Source organism: Canis lupus, chromosome 9 (genome assembly GCF_048164855.1).
Source record: "Canis lupus baileyi chromosome 9, mCanLup2.hap1, whole genome shotgun sequence".
Classification (NCBI taxonomy): domain Eukaryota; kingdom Metazoa; phylum Chordata; class Mammalia; order Carnivora; family Canidae; genus Canis; species Canis lupus.
In genome coordinates this window covers 64468798-64487240 of record NC_132846.1, presented here as the reverse complement: position 1 = coordinate 64487240, position 18443 = coordinate 64468798, and the positions used below count along the sequence as shown (strand labels likewise).

At 56.6% G+C, this 18443-nt stretch overlaps 1 protein-coding gene across 3 annotated transcripts in view; it reads left to right on the top strand.

Annotated features, from left to right (window-relative positions):
- The window catches only part of ASB2 (ankyrin repeat and SOCS box containing 2), a 43964-nt gene extending 25916 nt beyond the window's left edge, over positions 1-18048 (top strand). For 2 of the 3 annotated variants that reach the window (XM_072839757.1, XM_072839759.1), the window contains 5 exons: positions 1203-1448; positions 4573-4744; positions 13159-13723; positions 14794-14947; positions 17375-18048. In XM_072839757.1, coding sequence (XP_072695858.1) covers positions 1203-1448; positions 4573-4744; positions 13159-13723; positions 14794-14947; positions 17375-17511 — 1274 coding nt within the window. In that variant the 3' untranslated portion in view covers positions 17512-18048. The remainder of the gene's footprint in view (positions 1-1202; positions 1449-4572; positions 4745-13158; positions 13724-14793; positions 14948-17374) is intronic. The other variant, XM_072839760.1, reaches the window with a different exon arrangement.
- Positions 18049-18443: the final 395 nt, after the last annotated feature.

Below are 18443 nucleotides of genomic sequence, written 5' to 3'. Positions count from 1 at the left end.
AAGCATTCGGATCACGCCTACATGCTTAAGCAATTGGCCTTGGGGCTTACAAAGATGATAGGACCTTTACACTTTGAAAACCGACAGAAAGCCCCCATTTCCCAGGTGCCTAGTATCCAGGACCTGGAATATTCCATGGGAAGCAGGAACCCGGTAGCTGGGTCTGCTGCACACCCGTGGTGGAAGTGTCTCTTGAAGCCACATCTGCCTGGGCACCAGAGCCATCGCCTGGAGACGCAGGTGTCCCAGAGAGAGCTCCCAGAACACTGGGCAATGCTCAGCCACAGCTTTGGCCCTGGTGTTGCACGCACTCCTCCCATGTGCCAAGCACCATGCTAGAGCGTCCCACGCACCCGGTGCTCCCACAGGGTCCTCTCAGGAAGGTCTCGTGATCTCTGGCTCGCAGACAAGGAAACCGCTACTTCGAGGGGGGTAGGGAGCTTTGCTGGGGTCCCTTCTCGCAGTCACCCCTGATCAACCCAAAGAAGTGGTTCATCTGGACAAGAGCCCAGCCTCCCTGGTGATAACCCTGGACCAGAGCAGGTTCTCGAAAGCGATGAGCTTAACAGGGAGGTCTGAGCAGGTTGAGAAGACTTGATGAGCTGTCCTCAGAAGACATACCTGACTTCAGTTTAAGTGAGGGGGCTTTGGGGAAGGGTTTTGAGCAGGAGTATGACCACACTCCTCCTCTTCTGATGCTGGCAACGTGAAGAACTAAAGCAGGAAGCGCTGCAGAGGGAAACGAGTTAGGGATGCCCTGGAATCTCCCAAGGGACAAGGACTCTGGGCCCGAGTGCCTGAGCTTCAATCCCTGTTCTGACACTAGCTGTGTGACCTTGGGCGAGTCACTTAACTTCTCTCTGCCTCATTTTCCTCCTCTGCGAAAAGGGATAATAACACTACATCCTTTAAGGGTGATTGGGAGAATTCTGTTAGTTGGTCACGTAAGGTGCTTGGAACAGAGTGCCTGGCCCACAATCAGTGCTATATACCTCGGCAATTACTGCTATTAGGATTACTATTATTTTAGGTGTATATCCCAGGTAAAATGCAGGGACTGGACCTCAGTCTGGACCCAGTGGGGATTTGTTGAATGAGTGGCTGGTGGATGAATGGGGGAACGGCCAAATAAAGGAACGAAGTCTCGGCCGCCCAGGTCCTGCCAGGGCCCCGCTGACCATCTGGGTTCTCCCCGGGCACAGCCTGTGAGCGCAAGAACGTGGAGGCAGTGAGGATCCTGGTGCAGTACAACGCGGACACCAACCACCGCTGCAACCGAGGCTGGACAGCTCTGCACGAGTCTGTTTCTCGCAACGACCTGGAGGTCATGGAGATCCTGGTGAGCAGAGGCGCCAAAGTAGAATCCAAGAATGCCTACGGCATCACCCCCTTGTTCGTGGCTGCCCAGAGTGGGCAGCTGGACGCCCTACGCTTCCTGGCCAAGTACGGTGAGTGCTAAGGGTCCCTGGGTCATGTAGCAGAGTGGAAGGGGCACAGAGGTCTCAGGGGAGGCAAGTTTAGGTGTCGCCTTGCGGACATACTCTGATCGAGTGATAGTATCTCCTGGGAGCGCTGGGGTGAGGATTCAGAGGCTGCGTCTAGGCTCAGTGGGAGACGTGCTGAGATCCACCAGCGACGCCTGCAATTAGGCACAAACCTGGGGTGGAGGGGGGAGTGGCACACGTGCCATATGTTTTTGCCTCCTCTAATCTAGCCCAACATCCTCATTTTACAAATGAGGAATCTGAGGCCTAGAAAGGGGAAGTGACTTATTTACAGTCACGTAGCAAATTAGTGGTGGAACAAGCCAGACTCTTAGGCTCCTGACACTTCTCCTTCCACCATGTCACACTTTAAGGCCAGAAGGAACCTCAGGCAACGTTTAGGTCACCCTCCTCATTTTACAGGTGACGAAACCAGGGACCGGGGATGGGAAAGTGATTTGTCCAAGGTCACACAGTGAAGTAGCGGAAGAGTTGGGATCTGAACCCGGATCTTGGCACTCTTTGCCTGGGGAAAACATCTTAGTCACTTAATGGGAGAAAATAAAATACTACTGCCTGCATTGCAGAGACCCCGTGACAATGGCAGACATTCTTCTGGCTAAAGAGCATCATTATTCTGTTCTTCCCCAAGAACACCTTGGATTTCTTCTTTCTCTATCCATGGGGAGTGAGCCTCCCTCTCTAGCCACAGAGAGGCCAGGGGTAAACCAGACCGTCCGGCTGAGTTTAAGGGATTTGTTGAGGACCTACTGTGTGCCAGACACTGTGTTGAGCATGAACATGGACTAAGCCAATGGGATTTTCTCCATAGCTGTATGAGGTTGGGGGGGGGGTGTCCTCATCCCATTCGGGAGATGAGGAGACTGAGGCTCAGAAAGGTTAAACGATCGGTCACAGTCAGAGCCTAGACTGCGACCACAGCATCCGACTCGAGGCTGCATGCTTCTTGTGTCCACCGCAGGCCTCGAGAACCACCACCGGGGGACTCCGCTTGAATAAACATCCATTTACTCAGCACGTGCCTTAACAGATGGGAAAACAAACCCAGGGCACTTCCTAGCAGCCGGGGACACATCTGGACTGACCAGCTTGAGAACAAAGGGGCAGAGGCAGGGTCCTGGGAGCCCAGGCAAGGAGGGTTGGCAGAGGGCAGGATGCTCAGCCAGCAAGGGGCACGGGCCAGCTCCGAACATCTGTCCGGCTCTCCTGCCGACAGTCTGAGTCAAGGTCTGCTCCCTCTGTGGGCTGAGTCCCTTTTCAAACCCAAATATTTTTCTTGGGAGAGCGGGTGGCTTTGCTGGTGGGGTCCAGGCTTCCAGGGAGCCTGACCTCAAGAGCTTGGACCTGGTGGCTGACTTTCCCTCAGGGTGGAGAGCAGAGCCAGCCTCTGCGCCCCGCTCCCCCCATCCTGGAGAACTGGCATTTGCTGAGCACCTTCTCTATGCCAGGCACCGTGCAGGAGATGGTCTTGGTCTGTTCGTGCTGCTGTCACAGAGCACCGCGCACTGGGCGGCTTAGAGACCGCACATGGTTATTCCTTACAGTTCCAGAGGCTGGGAAGTCCAAGATCAAGGTGCCAGCAGATTTGTTGCCTGGTGAGAGCCCATCTCTGGTTCATAGACAGCCACCTTCTCGCTGGGTCTTCACATGGTGAAAGGGGGCTAAGCAGCCCTTGGGGGTCTCTTTCATAAGGGCATTAATCCCATTCAGATGGCACCTCCACCCTCATAACCTTCGCACCCACCTCCTTACACCATTGCACTGGGGATTCGCTTTCAACATATGGATTTTCAGGGGACACAAGCATCCAGCCCACAGCAGATATTTGCATATTTTATCTTATTTACTCCTCGAAGTAAGGTACTATTTTTTCCAGGTCAACAGATGGGAAAACTGCGGCCCCTGAGGGCCACCCGAGGACCACAGGGCTTGTAAGCCCTGAAACAGAAACTTCAACTAGTTCTTGTTTCTTGCAAAAGCCTGTGTGCACTTTCCACTAGACCAGAAGCCAGTTACCAAAATTGAAAGCTACCAGATAAGCAGAAAGCCCAGGCGGAGCGGAGCTGTGGTTAAAGATGCTTTGTGATCTCAGCTCTTACTGACGCTTCGGTACTGTCTCAGCTCTATCTCCTTCCAGAAGAAGGAGGGACTGGTGAAGAGACCGTACCTCTTTTTGCAGAGAAACCCATGGGTCTCTCCCTTACCAGCAGGAGATGGAGAAGATGTAGGAGACGAGGCTGATGGAGGGTGTCCCCGGTCGATTCCTTACCTCCCAGCATGCTCTCATGCTCTCCTCTGCGGAGGAGACCCGAAGCAATCCCTCTCTTACTCCTTGCCATGGAAGGCAGAGAAGAACAAATCCCTATTAATAAAGTTTTGGGGGCCTTTCCTTCCTTATTAGGGGGCTCTGTGTGCTCCTAGAGCCCAGGGGCTTCCTCAGGACAGGCCCCGGATCACTTTGACGTGGAGAGCAAGGGTGAAGAGCATCATAGCCTCTGCCATCAGACCATCTGCAGGGGCCTCTGCTGTCAGGCCATCTAGGTTCAAGTTTTGGCCCTGCACTTATGAGCTGGGTGGTCTGGGGCAAGTTGTGCAGGTCGCCTGTACTTCTGTGTCCTTGTCCGCCACACGCAGACAAGAGTTGTGACCAATGCATGAACTCTGTTTTTGTTTTGTTTTTTTAAAAGATTTTATTTATTTATTCATGAGAGACACAGAGAGACACAGGCAGAGGGAGAAGCAGGCTCCCTGCAAGGAGCCCAATGTAGGACCCACTCCCAGGACCCCAGGATCATGCCCTGGGCCCAAGGCAGGTGTCAAACCACTGAGCCACCCAGGGATCCCTGCATGAACTCTCCTGTGGACTCAAAGAGAGAGCACCACGTAAAGCATGGTGCTGGCTTGGCACATAGTAAGTGCTCAGTGAATGGCAGCATTTACTGAGACCCCCTGGGTCTCGCTGTTGCAGACAGGAGTGGTTCTTACGCGATCCGATGCATCACCGTGGTTGGCACAGTGCTGGACGGGACCGCCGCACTCACTCCTTGATCTGCCTCTCCTTGGCCAGGTGCTGACATCAACACGCAAGCCAGTGACAGTGCGTCGGCCCTCTACGAGGCTTGCAAGAATGAACACGAGGACGTGGTGGAGTTTCTACTCTCGCAAGGGGCCGACGCCAACAAGGCCAACAAAGACGGCTTGCTCCCGCTGCACATCGCCTCCAAGAAGGGCAACTACAGGTCAGCCCGGGCGCCGCCACCTGTGCTCCGTGGCTCCCCGCCACACCTACACTGCTGGTGCGGCCGGGGTGGGGGGGTTGCTGCAAGCGTCCCTCCCACAGGGAGGCCCAGGAGTGGTGAGGGGCACCTTCCAGGTAGAAAGGAGGAGACTCTCCAGCAGGTGGCAAGCTAGAGCACGTTACATTCTTAACTTCCTTCGCCCTCTTGACCACTCTACTGTTAACAAGCCTTTTAACAAGTCTTTGGAGGTAGATACTATTCTCTTCATCCCTTCAAATGAGAAAGCTAAGACACAGAGAGGTGAGTGACTTGCCCAAGGTCCCACATCTTGTAGACGGCAAGAGCTCACCTGCTACAAATGTCACATCTACAGGAACTGCACTCAGGGGGGCCAGAAAGGAGTCTGGACTAGCAGCTATTTCTTTGGGGGGATGCAAAGATAACCACTCAGGCAATTAGCTAGCATGCAGGGGATACATAGAATATTAGGAATAGTACCAACCATACAATAACACAAATAGTGCCAATGATAATAGCTAGATAGCCTTTACTGAGCACTTACTATGTGCTGGGCACTTTGAGCAAAACAAAAGAAGCTTAAATCTCGGGGGGGCGATCTGGTGGCAGGGAGGGAGACAGAGACACAGGCACATGAACTCATGACATGAAAGAGCGTGAAGAGCTGAGCTCTGTGGCAGTCCTAGAGGAGAGAGACTAGTGGGGCCTGGCAGCAGAGGTGTGCTGGAGCTGGCTCGTCCCAGCTCACGGGAGCCGACTGTTCACCAGGGCAGCCTGATGCTGGCCATAGCGAGAGTATTCACGCCACGGAAATTGGTGAGTGCAACATATCAGGGTCCCCTTTGCTCCCGAAGAGCTGGTTGTTAAGCATACCCCAGCATCGCCACTAGCTGGTGGGCTCAGAGAGGACTCCCTGAAGGACGCAGAACCCCAGCTGCTCTTGAAGGATGACAGGGCTCTGTAACAGCCACTCCACCAGTGCTTTCCAGACTTTGACCACTCACAGACCTCATTCCTGATTTTAGGCACCTATACATTCACCGCTGGGTGTTTTCTTTTGAAGATATGTTTACATAAAATGAATTTGGTTTCAAAAGGAAACATTCATCACACGGTTAAATCGCCACAATTGCCAATTTACGATTAATAAGGAAAGCTTTTCACATAAAACTCCATCCAGCGCACCCCAGATGACACAGTCTGGGCAACACCTGCCCATCTACCTGCCATCAGGTAGAGAGAAGAGGGAAGAACACAGATTGTACACGTTAGGGGGTGTTGGCTGTGTTTGCTAATAAGGCAGATGGAAATAGGGGTGAGAGTGGCATCCCGCAGAGAGGAATGGAGACAAAGAGAAAGACCCCCCGGAACCTCAGGCCCCGCTCTGCAGGCTGTCTGCACGTATGGCCAACCCAAGATGCCCTGCCCACAAGCCCTCCCCGAGGTTACATGCACAGAGGAGACCCCGCCTTCCCTGAACCCTAGAGCAGGAGGCTGCAAGGCACACGGACCTGGGTTTGAATTTCCCCTGGTTTGAAGCCATTGGTCACATTGCTTAAACCCTTCTGAGCCTCAGTTTCTCCTTCTGCAAAATGGGGGACAGTTACACCTGCCTCATGGGGTTGTTGTTAGGACTGTTAGCGAAGTGGATATATACGGCTAAGGAATGGAAGTAAAGCACCCCGCAGACTGCCCGGCACACAGCAGGTACCCCGCAGGTCGGTGCGCTCACGCTCTCCTAGGTAGGAAGAGCACGTTCCCTCATTTTTCCATTCAGCCAATAGAGGGAAGAAAGCACCACGTCAGGCAGTGGTGCTGGGCAAGATGGATTCTTTCTCTTCAGCCCCAGAAAGATCCAGCATCAGTCAGCAGACGTGGTTTATCTCAGGCATGACCCAGAGGGAGAGATCCAAAGAATGAAGGAGAGGGAAGAGGCTGGCCCTTGAAGTCTCCAGGGTCCCTGGAACCCCACACTTGCCTGTACAGCACCATCTTTCTGGGCTATTTGTTAAATGACGCATCCCAGAACCACTAAACCAGAATCTCCAGGAGGGAGGGGGCCTAAGCCTCTACCTGTGAAGAGCTCCCTGAGCCACGCAGATACAGCCATCCACACCTTCGGGGGAATCACTGACGTAATACAGGCCCTGATTTTGCAGAGGAGAGAAATGGGAAGTGGCTTGCCACAGAGTGGCAGAGCTGGCACTGTCCCTTGGCATCCTTCGGTCACACCCGGATGCCTCACATGGCCCCTGAAGTTAGCAGTCTGGCCCCAGCGGGAGGGTACGCTGAAGGAGCACTGGGTGTGCCTAAGCTTGGCCAGGGAGCTAGGCTGGTTCTCTCTGGACAGTTTGTGTTCCTCCAAATCTTCTTTGGATTCATGACTCTCAACATGATTTCCCTGGTCGTTCACCTTCCATTCCCAGGCCCCACTTCCCTTTGCTCCCCAAGACTGAGAGGGTGAGAGGGGCCAGGCCTGCACTTTTGAGGGCTGCCCAACAAAGGATTAAAGCCGGGTTCGCAGCAGCTCCTGCCACCTGGCAAGGCCCATGGCCAGGCAAGCCCTGGGCACTTCACTCCTCGGGCATGTGGCACTAATGGCCCTGTCCACGCTGACCTCCCATAGGCTGCTCGGGGATTTGATGTGACATTCCATAGGCGTTCCACACTCCGCCACCTGCCAAAACACCCTGCCTGTCTAGGGCGTGGAAAGCAGCGCCCAGCAGTTGGTCTCAGGGTTCACCAGATGGTGCCATCGCTACAGCACATTTAACCAGAGGGTGTGACATTCGGGCATGGCTGAGAAGGGAGCCTAGAGGACACCCAAGTCACCTCCAAGGCACACCTTACCTTGTACTTCATTTCCAGTTTAGCAAAGGCACAGTATGAGATTAAAACCCAACATCAAGCATAGATTTGTTAAGAAACTGTGTTGGACAAGACCACATGCCCCATGACTCCTTTCAACTAAATTTAGAATAGCACCAAGACCAGGGATTCTTAGTCTTGGCTACACACTGGAAGCCCCACCACCACTGCCAGAGGCTCTAAAACTCTTAATGTTTGGCCCTTACTCATCTTCAGAGATTCTGATGTAAGCAGTCTGGGCTGGGGCTGGGGTTTTGGGGTTTCAGGGTCTCTAAAAGCTGCCCAGATGATTTCACCAGGCAGCCCCATAGAGAACCAGGATCTTAGAGTCTGTTTTGTGCCTGGCATGTAACAGAGACTGACCGGCCTTTTGGGCCTCATTTCTGACGTCCTAGTTTTCCACTATAGTTTTTCTTTTACTTCTAATTTATATCACCTTTGCAAGCCACTTTAACACTTGTTTTGGAGAAAGGGAGAAGAAAGAACAGTAAACACAGTAAGTTAAAACGCAGTTTACAAAGCACATTCACGAGCTAGTTAGTCTCCCCATTGGCTGAAAGGGAACCTGAGGCTCAAAGCTTGAGGCCTCCAAGAGAATCAGAGGGGGAATTGTGGGCACAGGACCCTTTACCCATGCCCATCCTGCAAAGGAAACTGGTTTACTGCCTGTATCTTCTGGAGGAAAATGATGAAGGTCTGCATCCAAGTTTCCCAAGGGGGGCACACGGGTCACCTGCAACACCTCCTGGGCCCCCTCCCCAGACCTGCTGAATCAGGCTCCGGTTGGCAGAGCCCAGGAGTCCGCACTGTGGGGCCTCCCTGAGCCGTCCTGAGCTGTGACGAAGCTGGCGGTTTGCAGCCTTGGCGAGGTTCCAGTCTCTGAAGGCCCAGAGAGCCCTCGGCGCACCTGTTCATGCAGCAGGGCACCCAGTTCTGCTGTTTGGGCTCTTCCTCCTTCACGGAGAAGCTCCTCCCTTGCTCCAGCTCCTAGGACCTCTGGGAAAAGCTGCACACTTCCCCTTAGAAGGATCCCTCATGGGCAAGAGTCCCACTATAGCCCTGGGAAGGCCCTCAGGCAGATTCTCCACGGTAGAGCCTTTTCTGGCTCCAGCAGGAGCATCACCCAGGCTCAGAGAAGAGGTAGTCTCTCTCTCTCTCTCTCTCTCTCTCTCTCTCTCTCTCTCTCACATACACACACACATGCACACACATGCACACACACATGTGCATGGCAGGCTGAACACAGTGATTTTGGCAACCGAGCCATCTGTGGGTGACTGGTTCCCTTGTGAAGGTCTAGTCTGCAATGGAATTTCCACCCAGTGCTGACAAAAGTCACGCCACCATGACCTTGTGACCCAGAACGCCTGCATGTCTGGTGTAGCAGGGGAAGCGCGCTGCAGTCACAGTGGTGGTCAAGACACCGACAGCCACCGCATATTGGGTGCCTACCATGTGCCCAACAGCGTGACCTCATTTTATCCTCAAAAGCAGCCTCGGCGAAAGGTATCATTAAATTGTATTTTGTAACCTGGGCCAGGCCGCCCCACGCTGCTGGGCTATTAGGAAGAGTGAATGAGATAAAATACTTAGCTCACAGGGTCCTTTCCAGGATAAATGAGGTAAACGTGTAAAGCACTTTGGTGCCTGGCACAGAGTAAACGCTCAGCAATATTATTCAGGAGCAGGGAGTACTCGCAGCAATTCACAGGGACTCCCTAAAGGGTGGCCACCACCACCACCACCATCATCATCACTCTTGTGATAACGACCCCTCTGTTACAGATGTGGTTCAGAGAGGTCGAGTGACATGCCTCAGATGGCTCAGCACTGAGAGACACTGCTGGTGGTGTACCCAGGTCCGCGGCCCCATGCAGGGCCCCACACTGCTCAGGACAGCAGTGTCCTTTGACTCAAAGCGCTCTGCTCTAGTCCTTCTCACTGGGCTGAGTGCAGGCAGGACACTGGAGCCAGGGCTACAGCCTTGAGGAAATCAGGATCCTGGGTAGGGACCTGGGGCCTAGAGAAAAGAGAGTGAGGCTGCCTGGGACAGGGAAAGTTGGCTTCAGTTACCGGTGTGTCCCAAACACAAGGCAGGGGCCAGGGTCACCTGCCCAGCTGCTGCTTGAGGCCTCCCTGGAAGAGCCCTGCGCTGGGCCTGCTCTGGTCTGGGGGTAGGTGTGGCCCTTGTGCTGGGGAAGGGCGGGGGGGAGCAGGGAGCCTGGCAGGCACCAACGGTCCCCCTGGGCAGTGGGCACCTTCGTTTCTCTTCATGAGGGACACTTTGAGTGCTGTGGGCCTAGGACCTGCCGGTGGGAGGAGTAAGGGAGGCTCCAGCCCTTCTCATGGGGTCACCCTCTCCTCCTCCAACCTTCCATCCCACATCAAGGGCTGGGGAAAAAAGTGATGATTTGTGGCAGGGCGGCCAACACGGTCCCTCCCTGGGGCCAGGGTAGTGGAACATCACAGAAAGGCCCGGCCCTGCACGTAGGTTCTGAACACCTACACCCTGCCCTCGCTTTGCCAACCACCTCCAATCCAACCTCACTCTCTTCCCCACCCCATGCTGGGCCTCAGTTTCACCCCCCTAGAAAATGCGAGGGCTGCACGGACTGATCTCCAGATCCTGTCCCGCAGGGCACATTTACTTCCAGGTTGGGAAAATCCTACAGACACGCACAATGGGATGATTTTCCTGCGTTAGTAGGATGATGCTTCTGGGACCTGTAGGCAGCATCCAGTCATGTTCCCACATTCGTGCCACTTTGCCCTGGTTGGGCAAGGGATCTCTGGAGGCCGGTTGTGACCTGCCAGGGATACCAGGCCCCTCTGGCCAGCAGCCCCAGGGCAGTCTCTCTTTCGCTGTTCTTTCCAGAGCTCGGGCATGCCACGGCTGTTAGGGAGCATTTGTTGGCGATGGCTGTGGTCCAGGGTGAGGCCCCAGCCCTGCCTTTGACCAGCACCTCTACAGAGCGGGGTCAGGCCTCCTGTGTCTGCACAAATAGAAATTAGGAGGCAATTAGCCCCCCTGGGTGTGTGAATTTCCTTTTGAGGTTTTAGAGGCAGATTTTAGGCAAACATAGCGTCACTAACAATAATAAGACTTTCCACTGAGATCCTAGCAGGAGGTCACTGGCATAAGATTTCCAGGAAGCCGCGAAGCCAGCATGCCAGGAGGCAGAGAGGCGTGGGAACAGGCCCCAGTGGCACCTGCTTGCCCCACCATGGCCACCTCCTTTGAGCCTGCATGGGGCCACAAGGTCACCTGTCAGCAAGGATTGGATGGATTAGGGTTTGGAGTCACGTCAGTGGCAGGGGTCTAAGGCAAGAGAGCAAAGACAAGGTGTTAAGAGCCCCTGGAACTGGCCCCCTAAAATTGCTTACTACCTCTGATGAGTTGCTTCCTCTCTCTGAGTCAACGTCTGTTAAAAGGAAGGCCACAGAGCTGCTCCGGCCACCCCACAGGGCTGCAGGGAAGGTTAAAAGGGGCAGGCAAGTCAACGCGTTACAATGCAAAACCCTGTGACATTTCAGCTGTCATCCTAACTGTCACGTAGGACAGTGGTTGAGAGTGTGGCTTGGGGAATCGGGCTGCCGAGGTTTAAACCCTCGCTCCATCACTTACCGGTCCTCCTACAAGTCACATACCGTCTCTGGGCCCCATGTTTTCTCATCTGTAAACGAGGACAGCGCAATACTACCTCATAGGGCTACTGGGAGGACATGACAGATTAATGTGGATCAAGTGCTGAGAGCAGGAGCGCAGAGCCAGGGCCTGCAGGCATCTCCAGCCTCAGGAGTGGCTGCTCAAGCCTCCCCGGGCCATAGGCAAGGCAGAGAGCCTGGGGGAGGCTCGAATCGGCCTTCAGGGAAAGAGGCGTCAAGACTCACAGGAGAAGGGAGGGCACTTCGTGGTCACCTAGGGCTGCCTGGGGCCTAGAGCAGGAGTGGTTGGGGTCGGATACATCGGCGCCTTCCTATCTCCCCGGACTGGGCAGCTCCACAGAGATGAGGGACAGCACAGCCCTGGAGTAGGAGGAGGGCACATTTCTTGGTTTGCCTCTCTCGATACATGGCCTGGACAAGTCCCTCGACTTCTCTGAGCCTTGAGCTTCTCATCTGCACAATGGGAATGATGAGACATACTTCCTGGTTGTTGAAAAGATTAAGCTTAAATGTGTTTGTAAATCCTTTACATGTCTCCTGGCACATAGTGAGCTCCCCCCACCCTGGAGGTGTCTCCTGGCACATGGTGAGCTCCCCCCACCCTGGAGGTGTCTCCTGGCACATGGGGAGCTCCCTCCACCCTGGAGGTGTCTCCTGGCACATGGGGAGCTCCCTCCACCCTGGAGGTGTCTCCTGGCACATGGGGAGCTCCCTCCACCCTGGAGGTGTCTCCTGGCACATGGGGAGCTCCCTCCACCCTGGAGGTATCTCCTGGCACATGGGGAGCTCCCTCCACCCTGGAGGTGTCTCCTGGCACATGGGGAGCTCCCTCTACCCTGGAGGTGTCTCCTGGCACATGGGGAGCTCCCTCCACCCTGGAGGTGTCTCCTGGCACATGGGGAGCTCCCTCCACCCTGGAGGTGTCTCCTGGCACATGGGGAGCTCCCTCCACCCTGGAGGTGTCTCCTGGCACATGGGGAGCTTCCTCCACCCTGGAGGTGTCTCCTGGCACATGGGGAGCTCCCTCCACCCTGGAGGTGTCTGCTGGCACATAGGGAGCTCCCCCCACCCTGGAGGTGTCTCCTGGCACATGGGGAGCTCCCTCCATCCTGGAGGTATCTCCTGGCACATAGCCAGCTCCCCCCACCCCTGGAGGTGTCTCCTGGCACATGGGGAGCTTCCTCCACCCTGGAGGTGTCTCCTGGCACATAGCCAGCTCCCTCCACCCCGGAGGTGTCTCCTGGCACATGGCCAGCTCCCCCCACCCTGGAGGTGTCTCCTGGCACATGGGGAGCTCCCTCCACCCTGGAGGTATCTCCTGGCACATAGCCAGCTCCCCCCACCCTGGAGGTGTCTCCTGGCACATGGGGAGCTCCCTCCACCCTGGAGGTGTCTCCTGGCACATGGCCAGCTCCCCCCACCCTGGAGGTGTCTCCTGGCACATGGCCAGCTCCCTCCACCCTGGAGGTGTCTCCTGGCACATGGCCAGCTCCCCCACCCCTACTCCGCTTAGGCAGGGCAGGTGCCAAACTTCTACCTGCGAACATCACCACGGCCCCGCTGCCTCCTGCACTGGGTGTGTGGGCCTTCCAGTCAATTCCTCCATATCACTGAGCTGGGAACAGGCAACACTCCTTAGCCTGAAGTTAGGTGGCCCCGAAATTCTCGCACCCACAGTCCAGTCCCGCCGAAGTACCGCAGAACTAGGACCCCGGAGGCCACGGAGGCCACGGAGGAGGCTCGGAGGCTCGCAAGGAGGGTTGGGCCCAGCTGCAGCCCCTGCGGGCGGGCGGCGTGACTTGGGGAAGGCGGCTGGAGCTCCCGGGGCCTCAGTTTCCCTGATCTGATCGCCCCGCCCGCAGGATCGTGCAGATGCTGCTCCCGGTGACCAGCCGCACGCGCGTGCGCAGGAGCGGGGTCAGCCCGCTGCACCTGGCGGCCGAGCGCAACCACGACGCGGTGCTGCAGGCCCTGCTGGGCGCGCGCTTCGACGTGAACGCGCCGCTGGCCCCCGAGCGCGCGCGCCTGTACGAGGACCGCCGCAGCTCGGCGCTCTACTTCGCCGTGGTCAACAACAACGTGCCCGCCACCGAGCTGCTGCTGCGGGCCGGCGCCGACCCCAACCGCGACCTCATCAGCCCGCTGCTCGTGGCCATCCGCCTGGGCTGCCTGCGCACCGTGCGGCTGCTGCTGGACCACGGCGCCGACCTCGACGCCCGCATCGCCGCGCACCCCACCGCCTTCCCCGCCACCATCATGTTCGCCATGAAGTACCTGTCGCTGCTCAAGTTCCTCATGGACCTCGGCTGCGACGGCGAGCCCTGCTTCTCCTGCCGCTTCGGCTCCGGCCCGCACCCGCCCGCGCCGCCGCGCTCCAGCCGCTTCAGCGACGCGCCCGCCGCCGACAAGGAGCCCGCCGAGGTCCAGGTGCGCGGGGCGGGGCCGGGCGGGGCGGGGCAGGGGGACGGGGAGGGGATGGGGGGATGGGGGATGGAGGGGGACGGGGAGGGGATGGGGGATGGAGGGATGGGGGATGGAGGGGGATGGGGGATGGAGGGATGAAAGGGGATGGAGAGGGATGGAGGGGGATGGGGGAGGGGATGGGGATGGAGGGGGATAGCGGAGGGGGATGGAGGGGGATGGGGGATGGAGAGGGATGGGGAGAGGGGGACGGGGATGGAAGGGGAGGGGGATGGAGGGCGATGGGGATGCGGGGCTCATGCCCACCACCACCACCCCCCCACCCCGCCCCGGCCCAGCGCCCTCGGAGCGGGCGCACCTGCAGGCCGCCGAACCGCATGGCTAGCGTGCCTTAGAGGCAGCAGAACTTAGTGGCTCGAGGACCCATTGCGTCCTTTTTGGGGCCGCCCCGTGGTGGGGAATGTCAGGAACTGACAGTGAGGCAGAGGAGTAACGGGGAACGTATAAGGTGTAAGACGCGGGGGTGCGTCACCCGCGGCAAACCTGCACCTGGAATATGCCGCTGAAAGATGACCGGGATAGGGATGGAGGTGAGGGCAGATTGGCTAAGGTCCCATGAGGTGCAGGGCCACCCAGAGGCCGGACCTGCCCGTGCTGAGGACTTCACAGGTCGGATCTGTAATAGCTAATGGGAATCATTTAGGGGCCATTTGTTGCGTGCAAAGGGGTTTATATGTTCATATATTACCTTAATTCTCATTTGAAGAAAAAAAAAAAGAGAGAGAGAGAACCACCCTCCAGATGTCATATTCCCATTTTCTAGAACAGGAAGTTGAGGCTTGGAGAGATGATGGTCAAGCTGCCCACCTCCCACTTTCGGCAGCAGAGGCTATGTGGATGGGGGGGGGGGTAGTGCGTCTGTAGAACTGGATCCTGCCATGAGTGTGCCCAGTCCTCGGTCCTCGGATCCCTCCCCTCCCCTCCCGGGCCTCAGGTTCCCGGACAGACGAGCCCCCCCCCCCAAGGCATTGCCTTTGGTCCAGGGAGCCCCAGCACCAATGCGTGATCTCTTCCAGTTCTGCGAGATCCTGTCCACCCCGGAAGTGAGCCGCTGGGCAGGGCCCATCATCGACATCCTCCTGGACTATGTGGGCAACGTGCAGCTGTGCTCGCGGCTGAAGGAACACATCGAGAGCTTCGAGGACTGGGCCGTCATCAAGGAGAAGGCAGGTAGGGGCAGTTGCTGTTGCTCCTGGCAGGTCCCCCTGCCTGATTCAGGCCCAGGACTCACAGTACGTGCCGCCTACTAGCATTTGATGAACACCTACTGCGTGCCAAGCTCTGTGCCACGTGTCGCATACGGTGTCTCCATGACACTGCTGTAAATGAGAAGCCTGACCCTCCAAGAGATGATGTCATGGGAGACAAGGTCTCACTGCTATTTAGTGGCAGAGCTGGGATTTGAACCTAGGTTTGACCAACCCTGGAGTCTCTCTGCCAAATCTTTCCAGGTGTTTTAAACGGCTCCAGCTCGCTGAGGGGTGTTGGGACTTTTGAAGTAAGTTGCCTATGTCTGTGGGTCACTGAGAGGTAGTGAGACCGGGTAGAGGAGAGATGGTGGTCTCAGGCATTTCAAACTGGAAAGTGCATACAGAGCACCTGGGCATTTTGTTAAAAATGCAGACTCTGATATAGCAGGCCTGGGGCAGGGCCTGAGAGTCTGCATTTCAGCACGCTCCCAGGTGGTGTCCGAGCTGCTGCTCCCCAGACCACACACCGGGAGCAGCACTAGGCCGAGAGGCAGACCTCTGGAGCCAGGGGCTTGCTGGATGACCATCCACAGTGGTGTCGATGGGGCAGCCTGGCCGAGTCAGGCCGAGAACCCCTCTTGGGCATTCCGGAGCTCACCTGGGCAGGTAAAGTGTCGGAAGTAATCAAACTGGGTGCTGCCACTGGTACTGAGAAATAAGCATCTGCCCAGAGGAGATCCATTTACCCGAAGGGTTTCTCACACTCTGAGGGGCAGAGGCCCATCTCTGACCAAGTGTTTGTCAATCATGGAGCCAAGAGACTGACCCACAGCAAGTTTCTATTATGTCACCACTGCTGCTGTCCCAAGATGGGTCTGTGCCACCCTGTTGCCTGTCCCCTGACTATCCAGGTGCCCATGCCCCAGTGCCCCAACTCTGACTTGCCACCTTCCTCCTTGATCCCTGTGCCCCATAGAACCCAAACCTACTATAGGATTTCTCATTTGCACAAATGCCTGGGAAGCATTTGAGTTAGACCTTTGATAAAGTTATTGAGGCCGCGATGGGGGAGGGTGGTGGGGACTTGCCCACTCACCCGGGGCATAGCCCGAGAGGCTTGGTGAACATTCACCACATTCATGAGTAACTGGTTGCTCTCTCCATGACCCTTTGCTCCGCAGTGGCCTTTGGCCTTCCTCCTCTCCAGCTTAGTCTTCACTTGGGCTGAGAAAGGGACTGAGCTTCCCAAATGGGAGGTCTGTCCTAAGCAAGACCAAGCAGTGAGAAATGCAGCTGGGTGGCACTGCAGCCACCTGCCATTGCTTCCACATTCCCTCCGCATCCCAATCTTCCAGATTAGCCAAGGGCTCGTTGGCGTGGCATAGCCACTTGCCCTGCTCAGAATGCCCCTGCCTCCCTTCTTCACCTGGCAAACACCTGCCCACCTGTCAAGACCCTGTTCAGGTGGCACCATCTGGTGTAAAAGCCTTCCCCAAAGTCCTGGGTAGGCATCTCTGTATCTCTGGCCTAACACGGGGCCAGGCAGTGAAAGGATCAACATGTGTGTGTGTTGAGTGAATGAATGGTGTTGATTCAACAAACACCCCCCCGTGCTAGACCCTGAGCCCAAGGCTGAAATAAATTACCCTATTACTAGACACATCAATCCTTGTTCCTACCACACCTCCTCCCCCTGAGATGAGAAAACTCTACTGTATGAGGTATCCCAGGAGGGCTTCTGGGGGGAGGCAGCCCAGTGGGATCTTGGGATGTGTGGGGAGGTGTTCCCCATCCCTGCCCACACCCTGGCCTCTCTGCACCACCAGAGCTCAGGGCTTAATTCCATTTATGGGGGCACTTAACAGGTGGAACTGTCTGACCCCTTTGCTAAGGCTGTGTTGGCCGTCCGGGCTGTGTATATAGAGGAAGGAGCACAAGAAGAGGGGCATGGCAGCTCCGGTTCCGGGTGTGGGCTTCACTAGGTCCTCACCTGTGAAATGGGTTTGTACCTGCCCCATCTACTTCCTTGGGCTGTGCAGATCAATGAGGGGCTACAAGGAGGAAGCCGCTTTGCCAGATCTTTTCAGTTGGCAGAGGCTGGGATTACAGAGCCCGGGGAGGGGGACGTCCAAGCACCCCTCCCTCTCTTTTTTAAAATAGGCTGCATGCCCAGCGTGGAGCCCAATGCAGGGCTTGAACTCATGACCCTGAGATCAAGACCTGACCTGAGATCAAGATTTGGATGCTTAACTGCCTGAGCCACCCAGGTGCTGCCCACCACCGCCCCTCCACAAGCAGCCTCGTCTTAGGTCACATTGACTGGGTGTCTCCTGCCTGCCAGCGGGCACAGGTGCAAACTCTTTGCTGGTTGCAAATAACACATCAGGATTTCTCTTTCTCTCCCCAGAACTTCCCAGACCTCTGGCTCACCTGTGCCGGCTGCAAGTGAGAAAGGCTGTCGGGAAGCACCGCATAAAACTCCTAGACCTATTGCCGCTCCCGGGCAGGCTGATTAGGTACCTGAAGTACGAGAACACTCAGTAGCCAAGGCTTTGTGGAGGAGCGGCTCCTCAGACTGTTTCACTAAAGCCTCAGGACGGCAGTGTCCCCAAATCCAGGGGGACCTGGGGACAGACCGAGCCTGTGGGCTGCCTCCCTGTCCAGCTGGGGCAGCTGCCGTGACCTCGCCGGGTCTCTGGGCCAGAGCTTTGCCCGGACCAGAGAACAGAATGTGTCCAGTAGGAGAAAAACCGTGTTTGTTTTCAAACTGCTGAGTGGATCCCAGACCTTCTCTGCCATTGGGAACAGCAGAGCCTCCATTCCTGGGGCTGGGAGAGGGGGCAGGGCAGACCTTGGGGTGGCCTGGGGAGGGTGGGAGCCAGCAGGGAAGCCCCGACCCCAACGCTTTCAGGGATGAGTTTGCCTTTCCAGTTCAACCCGGCTGCCGGGCTGTCCCAGTCCCCTCCGCCTGTGCTCCATAAAACTCTCCACGTGACTTCTGAGCTTTCTTCCCGGGGATGTGGTCTGATGGGGATAGGTGGGAGGTTCACCATAGGTACAATAAATGTTACACGGATGACACCTTGCCCAGCAAAGTCCCTCTCATCAGACCCCCCACCCCAGCCCAGGGCCTGGGGTCCTCGGCCTCGCTCCTGGTGGCAGCGGGCATGGGGCCGGTTCTGGGATAGGGTGCACAGACCCCTAGACGTATCCCCTTTGGGCTTCTGAAAGCCAGAACAGAGCTTGCAGCTCAAGGAGAGGGGCAGCTTCCTGCCCCGGGAGCCTGGCCGCTGGGGTTGCTTTCTCGCTCCTGCTTCAATCACCATGGAAACCGGAGCTCCATCCCAAACAGGGCCTGGTGTCTACAAGTCTCCTGACACCTGGGGTTGCCTCGCACACACATGCTTCCTGGCACTCTGTCTTCAGGTCCTGCCCACCCTTGTTTTGCTACAGAAGTTGAGATATGAGGAAGGAAA